Below are 18,528 nucleotides of genomic sequence, written 5' to 3'. Positions count from 1 at the left end.
GTAGATCTGGTAGCAGTATGGCACTAGGTGTGCAGCGGCACATGCTTCTACAGCATCAAGCAGTCTCTCATCTTGGAGCACCACTAGCCAAGACAGTGATCAGGGGACATATGCCTTGGAAACTGGACATGACTGCATGGGCCAGGTGGGGACTAAGCATGCAGCTATGGCTTCTGACCGAATACAATATCTAACAAACTTTGGAGAGGCAAAGACCTTGACAGAACAAGACAGCATTGGTAGCAGAGAATTACAACTGCTGCCTGAGACCAACAAGGCACCTTTCTAGTGCATGTCTTGCCACCTGCTTGCAACAGCCAAGGAACCTGAGGAAAGACTAGAACCAATGGAACATGGACGGATGCAAGGAACACTTCGACTCTCGAGGATATGGCTGCCTTGCTGAATACATCCTGTAAAAACACATCATACTAACTTGGATGCACACAATCCCAATATGGTGCACTTTGGAAATTGTTATTTAATTTTGTGTGTGCTTTTGTTGTGTGATTTTATTTGTCACTTTTATTCGTAAATAGTCTTATTTGCTCATTTAAACACCCATTTAAAACCCCCCTTTAAAGTTAAATGTGGATGTTTACTTGTTGTATTTCCCACTAGTATGTCTTTTGTTATAAACAAAACAAACTTACTATAAAATAGTAACAAACTTACAAAAAATACTATAAAAGTGCAAGTAATGAACAAAATCGTTTTTAGAAAATGGCATTGACATTGATATTTCAAAGACAAGATGATCCTTAATGGTCAAAACAATGTCAGAAATGAATTATACATGTCAGCATTAGTTGATTTAGACCTACTGCACCTGTTTTTACTCCTAACAATGGCCAAGTTATGGCCCACGGTCTTCGGAATAGCAAAATGACCTTGACCATGACCTTTTGAGGTCCAAATCGCCCTAAATGGTCAAAACAATATCAGAAATGAATTCCCCACACCACAATTAGTCCAAATAGAGGTATTACATGTGCATATACACGCAGAAACAGAAAAGTTGGATTTTCATCATAGCCGATGGCAGCCATATTTGATTTGGCCATTGCGCCATTCCTGGCACTATGGCGGACGAGCACCTCTGTGATTTTTCATGTCTAGGGACCCACTGACTCAGTTCAGGTGAGAAACTCCCCTAACACCAAATTGCAAACAGGACTTTAAGCCAGATACTGTATTAGCAGGGATTAGGTTCAGTGATCTAGTCCTGAATTTTGTCTGAGAACTAGTATGTACTGTAAGCTGTGGTGCTGTCTGTTTAGCAAACGCTAGCACTGTGTATCAACTATCAAGTCTATAAGACAGGTAATACAAGTACAGTACTATGTGGTGGGGGGGTTGTCATTTGAAACCCTGAACTGGATAGTTAATCATAAAGTGGGATGCTGACTGAGGGGATTCAATTAGCTATGATGCTATTGCTTGTTCTGTTTTCATGCAACAAACTGCAAAGAAATTGTGCAACTCTATACCTTGTTGCCTGTTTGCAATGCATTATAGATTGTGAGGAATAATTTAGTTCCTGAATTGTAACCTTTTCAAGCGTTATACTACAGGCTAATTGCCCTTGAAACTAGAGTTGAAGAGATAGACTAAAATGTTTTGAAAATGTATTATTTGTAATCTAGTCTTGCGAGTCAGACCGTTGCCTCCCACAATTTTCAAATGCTTCCTTCGTACAGTCTCAAGCACAGAAGCTCGGAAACGAACCAGGGGTAAAGCAGTTGTGATTGCTCCTCCCGACTCCGTTTTGTCTTTGCAGTTCTCAAATTTGTCCTAATAAAAATAAATATACAAAAAAGAATGGAAATGACGAACAGATGACAGCTTACTTTTCTCTGCTTTCTGGAGGTGTAGTTCCAGACTATAGCCATTCAGAAATTGTGGAATAGTACGCAAGACTATTTGTCATCACACGTGTGCATGCCAAATTCAGGAAAAACAAACACACACACACTAAAAAGCTCCTGAATTAAAAAAGAAAAAGTACTGTTTCATGGCATGATTGTCAAATGTGACACACACAGTTTTCAGGCTTGTGTGGACCACGCTTACTCCTGACATGGTGTTAAAATTAACATGTAGATGGAGTCATGGCGATAGTTTAAATGAAAATGTACTAGTGTAGTGTTAATCTACTGAGCTGTGTTTCCAAAGGAGACTACTGTTGGTCATGTCCATAAACAGGCAGTTTTGTGGTGAAGGTCAGACAGGTAGCTGCTCAGCACCTCCACCTGTCCTTCATCTGCCTGTTATCAAAACAAATTGAGGAAGTTTGTTGTGGAGTAGTTTTTGTTAAGGAGCAGGTCTGTGTGTGACACAGTTGAAATGGCACAGACAGAACCAGACATTCAAATCCAAGGCCCGAACTATATTGGAAGTCAGTCGCAGGAATGCCAATGCAATGTCACACTGTTCCAGTAGTTTTGATTGAATATTGTATTAGACAGAAATGTATAATGGCACGAGTGCAGTCAAAACACTTAGTGAGGGCGATCACTTATCGCCTGACTAGGTGAGAACTACCTCCGCCTTTGGCCTCCTGAAAGGTGAATTTTCAGGGCTGTTTTGAAGGAAGCCAGTGAACTACATTATTTTTAAAGGGAACGGGTCAGGGCATTCCACACTTGGGTGGCAGTACTTTTTACTTCTTACCCATGTTTGTTTTATGGGTGGGTTACCAGATCGTTGTTTACGCCCCCCTCTAGTATTGTGGCTGTGGCTGTCGCTAATGTTTTGGAGGTGTTTAGTCAGATATGCAGGTATTGAGGGGAGGGCATTGGCATAGTCATCTGAGGATAGCAAAATGTCTGTGAAAGAGGTGGGTCATGGGCCCCAGGTTGAGAATTAGTCGATCAAATTCTGTCCCAAAATCTTGTTCTTTTACTTTTTTGATCACCTTTGTTGCCATGCTATCACCAGACAGGTATTTTTGTCAAGAATGCAGACCAGAAAGTAATCTATTCTGCAGAGGATAAGGACACATTTTAACATTTTCATTTTGTCACCAGAACTCTCCTGTCTCCTCAGCCCTCGCTTTTTATTTAATTTATGTCCATCTAGGCTTTCTGATCAGTTTTCGATGTGGAGAGCAGAAATGCCATAACATTTGATAAAAACCCACTTCAAACTACCAAAACCTTTATGGTAATCATCATATATATAATATATATGTTCTATTTGTCATTTGCAGCGAAAATGAGATTCTTCACCATGACAAACAATATGAGCCTTTCTACTCATCGTTCGTGGCACTCTCTGCACATTACATCACCACAGTATGTGGACAAAGTAAGTATCTTTCTGTTTTCTAACTTTCATTTTAAAAGTGAAACATGAGGGGGCCTGGGTGGTGTAGTTAGGGCTGGGGCGGTATGGATTTTTAGTTATTGCGGTAATAACTCACTGTTTAACGACGGTATGGCTCAATAATAGTCTTTTAAAAGACAAAGAAGCGGCCGCACACACTGTTGCCAAAGTGACAATATTTATTTTAGGACTCAGATTATAGGGAAACCAACGTTTCGGCAGCAAACTGCCTTCTTCAGGGTATAGAGTATCACATTGTCTCCCCAAAAAGTTATTTTGAATGGAAAGAAATGATACATTTTAAATACATTTAAATTAAAAAATATAAAAAAAATCACACCCGTGTGAAGTGGAGCTGTGTGTGTGTGTGTGTGTGTGTGTGTGTGTGTGTGTGTGTGTGTGTGTGTGTGTGTGTGTGTGTGTGTGTGTGTGTGTGTGTGTGTGTGTGTGTGTGTGTGTGTGTGTGTGTGTGTGTGTGTGTGTGTGGATCATGTGTACCGATTTTTGTGACATTTGAAGAAAATATGTAGGAGAAGGAGCAAAAAGTGTGTTTTGGAGAAAATTCAAGATGGCGGAAAATCTATCATGGCGCAAATGGGCGTGGCCTATATGGGGAGATGCGTCATGACCCAAGGAATCCAGGGAAAAAATATTTTTAATTTTCCGACCTATGGTTCAAGAGTTACAGGCCAAAACGTAAAGTGGGGTGTTATGGCGCCACCATGCGGCCAAATGACACAATTATTTTTTATTTAATCCTTGAAATCATTATGAACCTCCTCTCCAAGTCTTGAAACTCTAGCCCCTATGGTTTGCGAGAGACAAATAATTGAATGTGAGTTTTTGCAATTCCCATTATAAGTCAATGGGGAAAATTAATTCACTAATAAATTAATATCAATTAAACTATAGAACCTTTCTCTTAGAAAAGTAATAGCCCACGATTCCCGAGTAAGCCGGTCGATTTGACATATGGCGCGAGTGTGTGGTGGCAAAACTGTGGGACTAGTGGCGTGCCGAAGTTCAGGCTACATACACACAGACACACACACAGACAGACACACAGACCCAAAAAGCCACGTATAGGGAGCCTGTGCTTCACACAGCTCCAAAAATAATTGCGGTTATGAACTCGTCACACGGTATGCATTACACAACCGCGGTATTGCAGTTATTACACCCAGCCCTAGGTGTAGTGTTAAAGTTACTGCCCATCTTGCGGGGGGGGCTTTGAATCCTTCACAGAATCCTCTCAACAAACACAAGTGGCCGTGTTCATGTGAGGAGGGCATTCTCTGTCGCTGCATTAGCAACTCCAGGTAGTCCAGCATGGAATGGAACTGGGAAGGAGAGTGTTCCTCGCATAGTGTGAAATGATCACTGTCGGGTGAAAAGAAGTGGATGGCAGTAGTGTCACATGTACTGGGGGAGACATGGTTGTGTGCACCCTCCCCAAACAGTAGGGGTTAGCAGTGACAGGGACTACATGGTGGGATTTGTATGAATTTCTATGCTAGAAGTATTAATGTGTGCTCATACATACACATATTTGTAAAACAGAACATTTATGTTTGGTGCAAGTTGTGATTGATTCATGCATAAGTTAGACATTTATTTTTCATAATACATAATACATTTTGTTCTGTTAAACCAACTAAATTAGTCCTATCTATTCTGTTTACTTGATATTCTGTTGCTTCATTTAGTTCCCAGGAATCAGTTGCTGTCGGTAGCTGCAGCATGCAAAGTACTGATCGAATTCTCCCTGCTGAGGCTGGAGAACCCAGACGAAGCATGTGCTGTGTCACAGGTAAGCCAATTTAACTTGTTTGACCAAATCTGGCTAATGGTGGATAGTACTGTGGCTGTATTGATGCTAGAAGAATACCTAACGGCACTTAACCACATGAACCCTAGCATCCCTATTCTGGCCATCATAGCCATAATAGGTGAACATTTGGAAATACTAGAAGTTATTTGTTTATTTGGGTATTTATTTGCACAATTACAAACAACAACAAAGTAAGCAACAACAACATAATAGTGGGTTGTGCAGGTGGGATTTAAACTGGGTTCTATAAAGTAAATCTGAGGTCTATAAGCTCACAACGCACCTTTGAGCTTATAGATGGGCTATTTTCGCAATTTGACATACATGTCAGATATAGAGTTAAACAAGTGTTGAACTTGCCAGAGTAGGATAGTTATAACAGCATTTACGCTTACTCCGCTCGCTTTTATACCCAATATTATTATTATTTCCCAAATATCCATACATTTGCATGTTAACAATGAATACAAATAAATGCAGCATCTTTAGCATCATTTAATGGAAATGTATCTATTTTTATATTTGTCTTAAATTCATTTAAACTTTGTTGTTTCTTCCTCCTTTAAGAAACACCTGATCCTTTTGATAAAAGGACTTTGCACTGGCTGCAGCAGACTAGACCGCACAGAGATCATTACCTTCACTGCTATGATGAAGTCCGCCAAGTTGCCTCAAACTGTCAAGACGCTTTCAGATGGTAAGTCTGTTTTATAAGGATTTACAAACAGATGCGAAGAGCGAAAACAATGTCAGAGGTCATGGCAAATTGTGGTAGTCACAACAATACAAAAGAATAAGAGTATAGCCGTGCACTCGTAGCTGCTGATGCTAATAATCTATTGTGGACACCGACTGGAAACACCATTCACAACAATACAAACAAAACAGTACGTTTTGCGTTTCAAGAAATTCAAATGTAGTTTTGGTGCTCAGGTACTTATTTGGCTTTATAGGGTATAGAATACCACGTATGTCACAACTGGCAATGTACTGTGTAGAAAGTGGATAGGATAACCCGCACTGATTGCAAATTTTATATTTTGGGTCTACAGTACTATGCACCAGTAAGACTAATATTGATAACATCAAAGGGATTATATTGTATGGGCATTCCCAGATATGGGCTTAATATTAATGGGCATAAAAGGGATTCTATTAGCGAGGTTGCCCTAACAGGGCATCATCTTGGAATCAGATGTAAAGGTCAGCTCCATATATGGAGATCTAGTTCTTGATCCCTCATTTGTATGACTAGAAGCTCGGCCGAGCGTCTAGTCGCCGACCTGGCCAACTCGGGAACGATGTAAATAGGGAATGAATACCCCACCCTTTAATGCAAACCCCATTATACCTGTTGTCATAGGACTAGGGTTGGGGACGGTAACCGCCGTACCGCGGTATACCGCGGTGTCAGGGTCCTTACTGCAAAAAAGACAATAAAGAGGCAAATTTTTATTGAGAACGTGCGCTCCATGCCACTCTGCTCTGGGCCGCGTACCACATGTTTTGAAGCTTAATGGGCCATCAGTTTCATTTTCATCGAAAATGAAACCTAGACCCTAGGTTTTGCCATCACACAGAGACAGAGAAATCCCCACTGGACACTGACTGGAGCAGCAGTCTCGTAGCAGGCAGCAGCGTTAAACTTTCTCCATTATCCACACGACACAAGTATGTTTATACATACCTTGTGGCAGATCTGAGATAAAAGATTTCTATAACACAAATATTTGGAGGACCCCCTGTAGTAACTCTGTCACAACAATTTGATGTCACAATGTGAACAAACAGGTCAGCAGCTATATACATTGAGGCGTTACTCGTGTACGGACAAGATGTGACGGTTGCAATAAATCTGGGGAGAACAGGCTTTGATGCTTTGTTGCTAAAGTCTTGCCTGTAAACTGTCTTCTTAATATAACAGTGGAAGACCAGAAGGAGCTGCCTAGTGCTGTGAACCCAGAGCTCCGACAGAAGGAAGTGCAAATGAACTTCTTCAATCAGCTGACTTCAGTTTTTAACCCTGACCTTACCACCATCTTGGCCTCTCCGTCAGCACAGCACATGCAGGTTTGTATTATCAATCTATGAATCAGCCCTTGAACCATAGATTTCCACTAGTCTTGTCATAGTCACAGTGTTAACTCAGCACTGAAATGTCATTAATCCAATTTAATGTCTGTCCGTCCGTTACCTTCAACATGATCCTTTTTCTCTTTTGTGCTTACCTCACTACATTTAGGCTGAGAGTGATTGTGATGACCAAACAACAACAGATCAGGCCATTCAGGCCAAGATGAAAAATGCCTTCGTCTCTCAGAATGTGTCAAGCTTACAAGAACTAGGTGAGTAGATCTTAGCCCACTCCACACCAATGATTCGCCATGCAACTCTTTGCAACATGCAACTACTTGCAACCATTATCCCCAATGGCAGTTGCAAGGAGTTGCATTGGTGCAGTTGAACTTAAAACTATTGTTGCAAGGAGTTGCAACCAGTTGCATTGGTGTTGTTTGGATGTTAGAGTTTTGGGGGGGATTTAATTTACTATTAATTTGCTTAAAGGAGTAGTTCACCCCCGAAATGACTTTTTTTCTATTGATTACCCACGCCATGGAGACTTGAGTTCAATAATATCTTTTTGTATTTGTCGCAATACTAAAACAAAAAATGACATAGTAAATTTACCTCCATTGATTCGGGATGGGGACCCGAATGCATTTGGGTCCCCATCCGGAATCAATAAGGGTACATTTATTGTAATACATTTTTTGTCTTAGGAATGAGACAAATACCAAAAAGTATTATTGAACTCAAGTCTCCATGTTGTGAGTAATCAGTAGAAAAAAAACGCTACTCTTTAACTTTATGCTTACTAATAACCTTGAGGACAACTTGATGTGCAATGCTTGTTATTCTTGACTTTGCTGGTATTGTAGCATTATATATTAGATACAATTATATAACATGTATAATAACTTAAATGTATTATTATTTTAAATGTATTAAACGGCTATTAAATCATTTTCATATTAACTGTGTACACGCCCCTGCTAGCACATAGTGAAGGTTCTCCCATTTTTGTTCATTTGTAAAATTCTGTTCATTCCTTATGATTTATGTGTTCAGGTGGGTCTGAGAAGTTGCTACGAGTGTGCCTCAACCTGCCCTACTTTCTTCGCTATATCAACCGTTTCCAGGATGCTGTATCAGCCAACTCATTCTTCATCATGCCTGCAACTGTGGCTGATGCCACTGCAGTCCGCAATGGGTATGTCAAGAAAATACATCTAAAGTCAAATACATCCGCAGTGTGGATTCCGCACTGCCTTGCACACCAAATCCAATGTGTTTTTAATCATGCAGCAAACTGAAAAAACGCACCGGTCCTGTGTGCAAAGCCCTTTAGATAGAATCGCGCAAATCCACCCGATCCGACCTGAAAAAGGTTCAAAATTTCACGCAGCCAGAAAATGTTGACACCTTTTTCACCTTGGGGCTGTTTGCATGTCTGTTTAATTCTTTCTTTGTATGTGACCGCAGAGCAGAGATATTTCCTCAAGTTGTGTATTCTTTTATTCATTAGAAAATATCTACATGTTATACATATTTTGTATGTCCTGTGTTTTCTTGTAATGTGCTGTGTCCTTTTGTATACATAAAAGTTTAACTTAATTGTACATGACTTGTCTAAACCCATGTTCAGGTTCCATTCACTGGTGATTGATGTTACTATGGCTTTGGACACACTGTCCTTACCTGTCCTGGAGCCCCTGACACCAGGCAGACTACTAGATATGACCGTATTGGCTCTGAGCTGTCTCTATGCTGGTACGTACTAGTGTGTTTACTGTACAGCTACAGAGCGCAGATTTCTTCCTGACAGTTTACATTCACTCACTCACTCTATGGCTCTGTGGAACAGATGCTGCTTGTTGTTGTGATAGTAAATCGTCCCAAAGACAACAGAACAATGTTGGTGGAACTAAGATATTTGCTGGAAAAATTGGTTTTATTTTGTGTTTAATTGGTGTTCTAGTGTATGAGTTTTAGGCTGCATACAGTGCATTAGGGTTGCAGGAGAATGATGAAAACAATTATATTGTGATTAATCAATATAACTTATCATACATTTTTGATTGATAATGGTATCAACATTTTTGTTACTAAGAATTAAAAGCAGATTATTGTTGAATAACTTATTGACATGGAGGCTAGTGGGAAATGTCTGTGTTCAAGTATAGCGGCAATGTGCAAAAGCACGCAAGTGTGCTACTCCAAGCATTTTCCCAAGGTGGCAGGTCTGGAGTGACCAGAATTCTTTTTTATTATTACTTTAATTAATTACAACATTTAACATGATAGAACATGATTTCTGCAATATTGATGCAATATTAATTCAGCAGATTTGTATAGCAGAGTTTAACCAGGCCCTGTTTCCTACAGGTGTAAGCGTGGCTACTTGCATGGCCATTTTGCAGGTAGGCAGTGGCTTGCAGCTTCGCTCTGCATCCACAGGAACAAAGGAGGAAGATTATGAAAATGATGCAGCCACGATCGTCCAGAAATGTGTGAGTATTGCTGATGTCCACAACAGATTTGTGACATTGTTTACTGGTTCAACCAAGAGAACACAGATTAGCGTGCTAATACAGATTGCATTGGTCGTATTGGATCATGTTTTTAAGATGGAATAAAAGATAAAGTAATAAGTTCAATATTTGTGTTTTTAAACAGCTGGAAATCTATGAGATGATCGGTCAAGCCATCAGTAACTCTCGTAGAGCGGGCGGTGAGGTGAGTACTGTAGTGGCTGAGTCCCACGTCTACTGTGTTTTGTCACAAGCGCAGTTCATGCAGAAGAAAATGTTTATTAACCATATTCTATCGACAATTGAAATTTCCAGTCATCTTTCAAAACATGATTTCAGATTATCTTTTTAAGCTCTGAACAATTATAGTAATGGTGGTAGTAGTAGTTTAGTTAGAACTTACAAGCTATTTTCATTTTTTGTTTTCAACAGCACTATCAGAACTTCCAGTTGCTGGGAGCCTGGTGCTTGTTAAACAGCCTGTACCTGATCCTCAACCTAAGCCCCACTGCCCTGGCCGATAAGGGTAAAGAGAAGGATCCTCTGGCTGCACTGCGTGTTCGGGACATTGCTGCACGCACCAAAGATGGAGCTGGGTCCCCAAAACTTGGCCCTGGGAAAGGGTGAGAGTTGATATATACTCCCATGAATGAAATGATATGATTAAATTATTCACTACTTAGTCAGACTGCAACTGTCATGTCAGAGTTGTGGGGAGTCATTATGCTATGTCACTTATTTACTGGCTTTGCTTACATAAACCACATAGACATACTACCTCCATCAGAAGCACAGTACTGTAGGGTACCAGTGCTACAACAAATCTTAACTATGCAGTAATGGCCTCAAATTATATTTATGTTGCGGGAGGCAGCTTGCACCTGGACATGATGCTAGAACTGCTGTTGCAAGCACTTACCCCAATCCAACCCTTGATACTGAGGCATTGGGTATCATTTTCATAGTCTTTGGTATGACCCGGCCTGGGACTGAACCCCAACCTCACAATCTCAGGGCAGATACTCTAACCACAAGGCTACATAATTGGTGATCTGTGTTATAGGATCTCTTAATTGATTATTGTTTATTTTTTCAAAGACACCAAGGGTTTGGAGTTCTGTCTGTAATCCTGGCTAACCACTCCATCAAACTCCTGACATCGCTTTTCCAGGACCTTCAAGTAGAGGCCCTGCACCGGGTAAGCAACAATGAAGTGAGTTGAAGCGTAGTCTCGCAGTAGCTTGATAATTAGATGGATATTTAAAGTCTAATGTACAATTGGTGGGTCTGACCACCTGTGACTTAGTGAAATAAATGTGAAAGTATAAATGAAATTTGTTGCGGTGGTATCGCTTACCAAAAATAGCCAATCAGCTTGTAGACTGGCTATTTTTGGTGTGCAATACCATCAACATAGTATAATTTAAGCATAGATGTTAAAGCCCACCCATTAAAAAAATATATTTTTTTACCAGGTATAGAATGTTTTTGAAAACGTTACAAGGAAAGATCACCATCTCGTTTTACTTTTTCTCCTACTTTCCCAACAGGGCTGGGCCAGTGATGGACCCCCAGCTGAGCTCAACATCATGGCTCAGAGCACCTCCATTCAGAGAGTCCAAAGGCTCATAGACTCTGTACCGCTGACCAACCTCCTCTTCACCCTGCTGTCTACTTCATACAAGAAGGTAGTAATTTACAAAGACCTGAAAATAATAATTCTCTCCGGACATTGTGTCTGGAAAAAATAAGTGATGTTCAAAAGTGAATGTCTAGCCATATTTTTACATCATACTAGTTGCCGACTGTCCAGTATCCTGTATGGAGAGCATTTCAGCAGCAACTTTTTCACAGCTTTCAACCAACTGATCTCCTGACTTCATTTGACTTAAATTCTGTAGTAGTCTGGACAACAAATTTGTAAACCACTTTAACATGAGCATATTTGGAGCTACTCCAAACACAACCAAACAGAGCAAGCTTTGTACCAAATCCAAACCTTAACTGGGTTGCTGTAATAAAATACGTTATTGTAAAGTTCCAGTGCTGTTTTACTGTATATCGTCACTCATTGAATGCCTCAAATGACTCAAATTACTTGGTAATCTCTGAGGGACCTCAGACAGATAATTCAAATAGCAGACTTTCAGAGGGTAGCCCTACTGTCATCTTGATGTCCTCGTGTCCTTCGTCCATCAGGCATGTGTCCTCCAGCGCCAGAGGAAGGGTTCAGTCAGCAGTGATGCCAGCGCCTCCACTGACTCAAACACCTACTATGAAGACGACTTCAGCAGCACAGAGGAGGATAGCAGTCAAGGTAATGAACATTATTCTGTATGAGATAATCTGATTCATGAACACTGCAGCATCCATACTGGAGTAGGATGTGAGGTTCATGCTACCAGTCTCTGCACTTAGCTAATTGTAAAGCACTTTGGATAAAAGCATTCATCAAATGTTAAACAAAGACAATTGACATCATACTTTTTTTCCCCCCATTGTTGTTAATCACCACACTGATAATTTCTTCAGTGCAAACAATCAAAATCTGATCTATATACACCTTAATACAAATCTGAATGTGTTACTTGCTGCAAATATCAATAATAATAATAATATGGTGTGAAAATATCAAGACATTTATCTGATGCTTTTATCCAGGGTAACTTGCAGTCAGTGAGTCAGTTACATTACGGCCTCAGTGGATCAAGAACTGTCTGAACCAAAATAAATAAAACGATATTAAGAGTAGATGTTTTAAACTAGAAATGTGCGCTCCTCTGAGCACATCTCCACAAGGCCTGGTTGCCTACCCAGAGTTAATACGACAGGCTCCTATGTGAAAGTGGTTTTGGAGGAGTGCTCAATGAGGTCAGGCTTTGTCACAGCATGTGTGGAACCACATATGGGTGTAAGTCAAATCGCTTTTGGCTCCATGTTGTTTTTTAGGCAACTCAATGGGTGAATCAAATTTGGGGCAGATCAAACAGTGCATGATTATTGCCTTTTTTATGTAAAATGGGACCCTGCTGCAAGATTCCGAAGTCAATCTGAATGGAATGTGAAAAATCTGACAGATGCATCTTTATCACACCAGTCTTTAGGAGTAGTAGCAAGACGTATGTTTTGAAGAAAGCGCAAAATGTTGGAAGATCTTGTCAGGTAGAAATTAGTGTGGACTAAACGGGGTGTTGCGGGATGATGATTAAAGGATGTTTTTTTAATTAGAAAAAGAGGTGTCCGAGATAAGCTGCTCACAGGCAGGCAGACACAAACGGACGGACATGGACAAACACATGATCCCCACCCCCTGCCGTTCCGGCCTGACAGATTACAATTTAGTACTTAATGGCACTATATGAATTCCTTAAAAGTATTGTATTATATATTGAATAAAAGCTACTTTTTCCACCAATACTGTCCTGTTACATTAACATGGAATGTTAACCACCTATGTATGCCCTCCAGCTTTCCTATGTAAAACTAAAATGCACATGGCTTTATTTTCTTAATAACATGTTGTGTGTCTAAACCTGTTTTTCTGTGTTCTGAGTGCAGTGTTAGGGGTGTTAGGATGCTTTGAATAGCTTAGGCTGTGTAGGACAGGCTATGAAGGCTGTGGAAAATGTAGTACCGGTAATTGACTGAGTCAGGCCACCTGGCAGGCTATAGAAGTACATTCATTTCAGTCCAGTCAGAGGGTTATGTGAAGACTTTTGTTCCAAAGTTTTTTAGTTTGCGAAAAGTCACACAAAAAAATAAATAAAACTAAAATAATGTTGCAAAATTGGGGTTCTTGAAAGCACTCTTATTAGATAATAATTGGCACAGTTCTGTGGCCTCAACTGGCTCCATTTGCCTATCTGCAGTCAAGCTTAAATGGCACACAAAATAATAACTTTTTCTTTAAAAGTACTAAATGATGTTATAAATTTCACCTCCATGATGATGTTATAAATTTCACCTCCCGCAATTGGTTGTCTAGCATTTTGGAATGGAACTCTTCATGTGTCAAACCAAATACATAGACACAAACGCACGCACGCACGCATCCACAAGCAGTCATACATACAACAACACTGACCCATATTGTTGTCACTCCATTGCACAATGCCAGTGTAGTTGACAGTGTCTACTATCTCGGCAGAAAGAAGAGAGGAGAAGACAAGTGCAGCTTGTGTCTCAGGTCAGCAGCAAAGACTTGGTGTTCACCTCACTGTCTTAGATTGATCAGTTTTTATTATTTATTAATTGTGTATGTCACACAATTTAGACTGTGGCCCTGTTTAGTTTAGGAAAAGAACAGAACTACAGATGAGCAGGCTTCAGCAATATCTCTATCCCTCTCCCTGTCTGTCTGTCTGTCTGTCTGTCTGTCTGTCTGTCTGTCTGTCTGTCTGTCTGTCTGTCTGTCTGTCTAACATATTACACACACACACACACACACACACACACACACACACACACACACACACACACACACACACACACACAAATTAAGAATTGACTAAATTACATTATTGTTGTCTTGTGTACCTCTCTGGCTCGGAGTAGTGTGAATACCTGTAGGTTGATGTGTGGGTACTCATTCTTGGCTCGATAGGAATACTTGTGACCACAATGTTTTCCACAGTCTTTTGTAGCCAGTTGTAGCTGATTTGTAACTGCCATTGGTATCTAGTATCCATGACATTATTATAAAACAAACCTAATCTATCAGTTATCTTGTTTTCTGGAATGTTGTTCTATCAAACACAGTAGAGTGAGAAGAGTCCTTTATTTATTCCTTCAACTGTTTCCTCAGATGGTATGGATCCTAGAAGTGTAGTATTTGTAGGTTTAAGTTTATGGCAAAATGTTTTCCAGTTTAACTAACACAATGCCAATTTTTTAAATTTTTCAATGGGCCCAGGGTGCCAAGGACAAAGGGGGGAAAAAAAGATCAGAGAGATGCTTTTCTCTGTGTGTTGGCTCCCTCGTGTGGCTGTTGGAGAAATTGCGTGTTCATTCTAAGGAATGAGGATGCAGAGCTGATTCATTCAGCTCCATCTCTGGAACCATTTGTCCGATTGACAAAATTATTTTTGCCACTGAATCACAACGACCGTGTCTGTTTCTGTGATTGATCTGTGGGCCCCCCCAAAAAAAATATTTTTTCATGAAACAGGAAATAAATCAGTCCAGTGCTTTACAAGATTAGCCACATAGGCATTGATGCCTGATGGCGTCGCCGGTTCGATTCCCGATCCGGACTACCTTTGCCGCATGTCACTCCCCATCTCTCCCCCCATTTCCTGTCAGTCTACTGTCCTATCAAATAAAAGCATAAAAGCCCCAAAACAAATATAAAAAATAAAATAAAAATCACATTATTAACTAATAATAATTATTAACCACATCACACGTTATTAACTAATTAGGCTGAATGATTTGTAATAATGCCATTGAAATCTTAATAGAATTTTATTCATGTATTTTGACAGCATCAGGTCACAGAACATGTCAGAGCATTAGTGATAAATAGCCTTGCATTGCCAAACACGCTAAGTGATCAATAGTTTCCATGTTGAATTTAAAAGTTAAAATGCTAGATACGTTTTACACTAACTTTAAATAAATTGTTTTCAGTACAATATGAACTTAATAATAATAATGGATGGCATTTTTATAATGCTTTTCTAGGCAAGTTGCGAAGTCAAAGCGCTATACAATGGTTCATTCATTCATACATCTGCTGTAACGGCTAGCTATACGTTTACAAACATTTAATATTCTGAAAGGCACTCTCAGTGCTCACTACTTTTGCCCTTTAAGTGGATATTCACCAATTAAACTTCAGGCACAGCACTTATTAAGCTAATGGCAGATTTTGTCACTTTGGTCTACCAGCCGCACTGCATTGTTGGTGTCCTAAAGTATTGTGAAGATTTTGCTACTTCTAGCGACCAACATTGTGTCGTTAATGTTTGGAGCATATACTGCATTACCTTTATGTCACGGAATGCATGTTAATGATTTGCGTGTCTTTTCAGATGATGACAGTGAGCCTATCTTGGGCCTTTGGTTTGAAGAGACAATCTCTCCAACCAAAGACAAAGTGGCTCCACCACCTCCACCACCACCTCCACCCCTGGAGACATCCCCTAGATTGAAGAGCCCCAGCAAGCAGAATACAAGTGAGAACGGCAACATCTTGGCTGGCCGTAAAGACCCAGAGCTGGTGAGTCATTGAACACTGGGAAAACAATAAAGTACCAACCTTGTTTACATTTTATTATATTAAATGACTATCATTATGTTTCTTCAAATGCTGAATAGTTGGCTATTAATAGGTTATAGCAAAGGTATATGTAAGCCATTTACCATAAGAGGGAGTGGGTTGTTGGCTGATTTACCACTGTTTCAGGGTTGTGGCACGAGGCGAAGTGGCTTTTCTACCACTTTTACCATATAAAAGAAAGAAAACACAGTTGTAACTTGCAAGGATCTTTAGTTACAATCATTAATTGTTTCAGTGGGTGGTGTCCATGAGCCAACTCAAGGTTGTTGACCGATTTACCACTGTTTTAAGCCAATCAGAATCCAGTATTTTAACATGTGACATATGGTAGAAACATATTTTTATGTATGGTCTTTATTCAGGCCTGTGTAATGTATATTCTTTTATAATAAAACAAAGTAAAAAGCTTTTAATAATGTTCCTTTCTGTTTTCTGCCTCTACAATTCATCCCTGTTTATTTTCCTGTCAGTTCCTAAGTCTGGCATCCAGCATTCTGAACTTCATCACCACTTCCATGCTGAAGTCTCGGAACAACTTCATCCGCAACTACCTTAGCGTGTCTCTTACCGAACAGCACATGGCTACATTGGCCAGCATCATCAAAGACGTAGACAAAGATGTCAAAGGTTGGTCATAAAAAAAAAAACAATGTTTATAGTTAAATGAGATTGACACTCAACCTCCATATCAATATATGGGCTATGTAATGGATTTCCTTAAACATGGCTGCTGCATGTTATGTTTTACAGGGTCCTCAGATGAAGTGTTTTCCCTGGCGCTTTATCACTTCAACCACACCCTGGTGACATCAGACCTCCCATCCCCAGCCTTGCAGGTAAGAAATTACATGATTTACAGCAGGTTACTTTAATATAATGTTGTTAATCAATAATACCTCTCAAAGCACAGCATGGAAGTGAAACTGCAACCACCCTCCTCATTATCCAACAAGATGGATGAGTTCTGTTTGGCTTACAACTGTTTTGTTCTTGTCCTTCTCAGAGCACCCTTCTTCAGCAGCTGGGCGTTGCCCCCTTTTCAGAGGGTCCATGGCCTCTCTACATCCACCCTCAGTCCCTCTCAGTGCTCTCGAGACTTCTCCTTATATGGCAGCATAAAGCCAGCCAGCAAGGAGATCCTGATGTGCCTGAGTGCATGAAGGTTTGGGAAAGGTACGTTGTGGCATCCACTGCTCAATCATATAAGTCACCCAAGTCAATCATGTTCCACAATGTTGCCCTTACTGACCTGTATTTCATAAATCTGCAGCAGCACAAGTACTTAACTTTCGTTTCAGTTTGAAGGTTGATTTTCTCTTCTCTTGATTTGGGTTTCATGTCACTTCTGTCAAGCATACTCTGACTATGAACCGCTTAGAATCTAAAGCCTTACTTGGTCGTAAAACGGCATTGCTCACCGAAAATGATGGATGTTCTTGTGGAAAAGCGTTCCATCACGACAATGTTGTACGACAAACAGGTTCTCTTTGTCTGTGTTTGTACAGGGCTAATCTTGTAAAGCACTGGACTGATCAGTGCCAAATCTCTTGTGCACGATGCCAGTAGACCAAGGAAGTAAATCCCTGATTATGAAATATTTAACTTTGAAGTCAATATGACATCACAGTGTCAATAAGTCCAAGATCCACATGGAAGCCATGTATTATTAGACTCTGTTTTATTTTATTTCACCAGGCTAAGGCAAGGGGGAGATTATGTTTTTGCCCTGTCTGTCTCTGCAGCTAATCTTGCAAACCACTACACTGATCAACATTTTGTGCAAATATTTTTACATTTTGTAAATTCATAATCACAGACCCACCATTCAGTCTTGCCCAAATAGGAGCTGTGTGGAACTCAATACGGGGATTTCAATACCATGTCATATTGATGATGTCAGAGATCTTCTGGTGGAGATTTGTCTTCCTCTGAGCTCAGGTTTCTAGTTTACTCTTCCTTTCACATGGTCCACTATCTCACAGGTTTCTGGGAACACTGAAGCAGCATACCATCCAAGGCTCTGTTCATGCTGATGAGGACCTCAACGTGGAACACCTCCAGCTCTTGTTGCTGCTCTTCCACAACCTGTCCGAGCGGGGCCGGCGCTCTGTTCTCACATTAGTCACCCAGGCCGTCACAGAGGTGGCCCAGAACAAAGACACCCAGTTGAAGGCAGTACCCCTCAACCTGGCACGCCTGCTATTGGTTTTGGATTACCTGCTGCACCATTACTCAAAGGCACCCTTGTACCTCTTTGAACAGGTTTGAGTCCTATTTATTTTTTATTGATGTATTATCTCCACTAGGCCAAAGGCAGGGGAGAGATATTTTCACTCCTACTCTATCTGTCCATGGGCAATCCCACAAACCATTGAATTCATAATCTCAGATCTGCAATCTCGCTAATCCGCCGAATCAGTCTTGTCCAAATATGGAACCGTGTGGAACATTCCAAGTGCCCCTTTCTAGTTTTGTTTATCTATGAAATGTAATTGTGG

General features: G+C 40.4%; 1 protein-coding gene across 7 annotated transcripts in view; it reads left to right on the top strand.

The window, feature by feature from the left end:
* The window catches only part of ubr4 (ubiquitin protein ligase E3 component n-recognin 4), a gene marked incomplete at its 5' end in the record, with an annotated part of 66,377 nt that overhangs the window by 3,297 nt on the left and 44,552 nt on the right, over positions 1-18,528 (top strand). For 2 of the 7 annotated variants that reach the window (XM_080733031.1, XM_080733027.1), the window contains 19 exons: positions 3,212-3,309; positions 5,034-5,137; positions 5,726-5,855; positions 7,083-7,228; positions 7,401-7,503; positions 8,288-8,429; positions 8,865-8,989; positions 9,605-9,729; positions 9,896-9,955; positions 10,183-10,373; positions 10,849-10,948; positions 11,301-11,438; positions 11,950-12,067; positions 13,898-13,936; positions 15,783-15,970; positions 16,501-16,657; positions 16,781-16,866; positions 17,034-17,203; positions 18,013-18,292. In XM_080733031.1, the coding sequence (XP_080589157.1) occupies positions 3,212-3,309; positions 5,034-5,137; positions 5,726-5,855; positions 7,083-7,228; positions 7,401-7,503; positions 8,288-8,429; positions 8,865-8,989; positions 9,605-9,729; positions 9,896-9,955; positions 10,183-10,373; positions 10,849-10,948; positions 11,301-11,438; positions 11,950-12,067; positions 13,898-13,936; positions 15,783-15,970; positions 16,501-16,657; positions 16,781-16,866; positions 17,034-17,203; positions 18,013-18,292 (2,500 nt within the window). Of the gene's footprint in view, positions 1-3,211; positions 3,310-5,033; positions 5,138-5,725; positions 5,856-7,082; positions 7,229-7,400; positions 7,504-8,287; positions 8,430-8,864; positions 8,990-9,604; positions 9,730-9,895; positions 9,956-10,182; positions 10,374-10,848; positions 10,964-11,300; positions 11,439-11,949; positions 12,068-13,897; positions 13,937-15,782; positions 15,971-16,500; positions 16,658-16,780; positions 16,867-17,033; positions 17,204-18,012; positions 18,293-18,528 lie in introns of all 7 variants that reach the window. The other 5 variants (XM_080733029.1, XM_080733026.1, XM_080733032.1 and 2 more) reach the window with 3 other exon arrangements.

The sequence above is a fragment of the Nannobrachium achirus genome (assembly GCF_963921795.1).
Source record: "Nannobrachium achirus genome assembly, chromosome: 9".
Classification (NCBI taxonomy): Eukaryota; Metazoa; Chordata; class Actinopteri; order Myctophiformes; family Myctophidae; genus Nannobrachium; species Nannobrachium achirus.
Note: the sequence above shows the minus strand (reverse complement) of the source record. Positions and strands in the feature narration are given on the sequence as shown.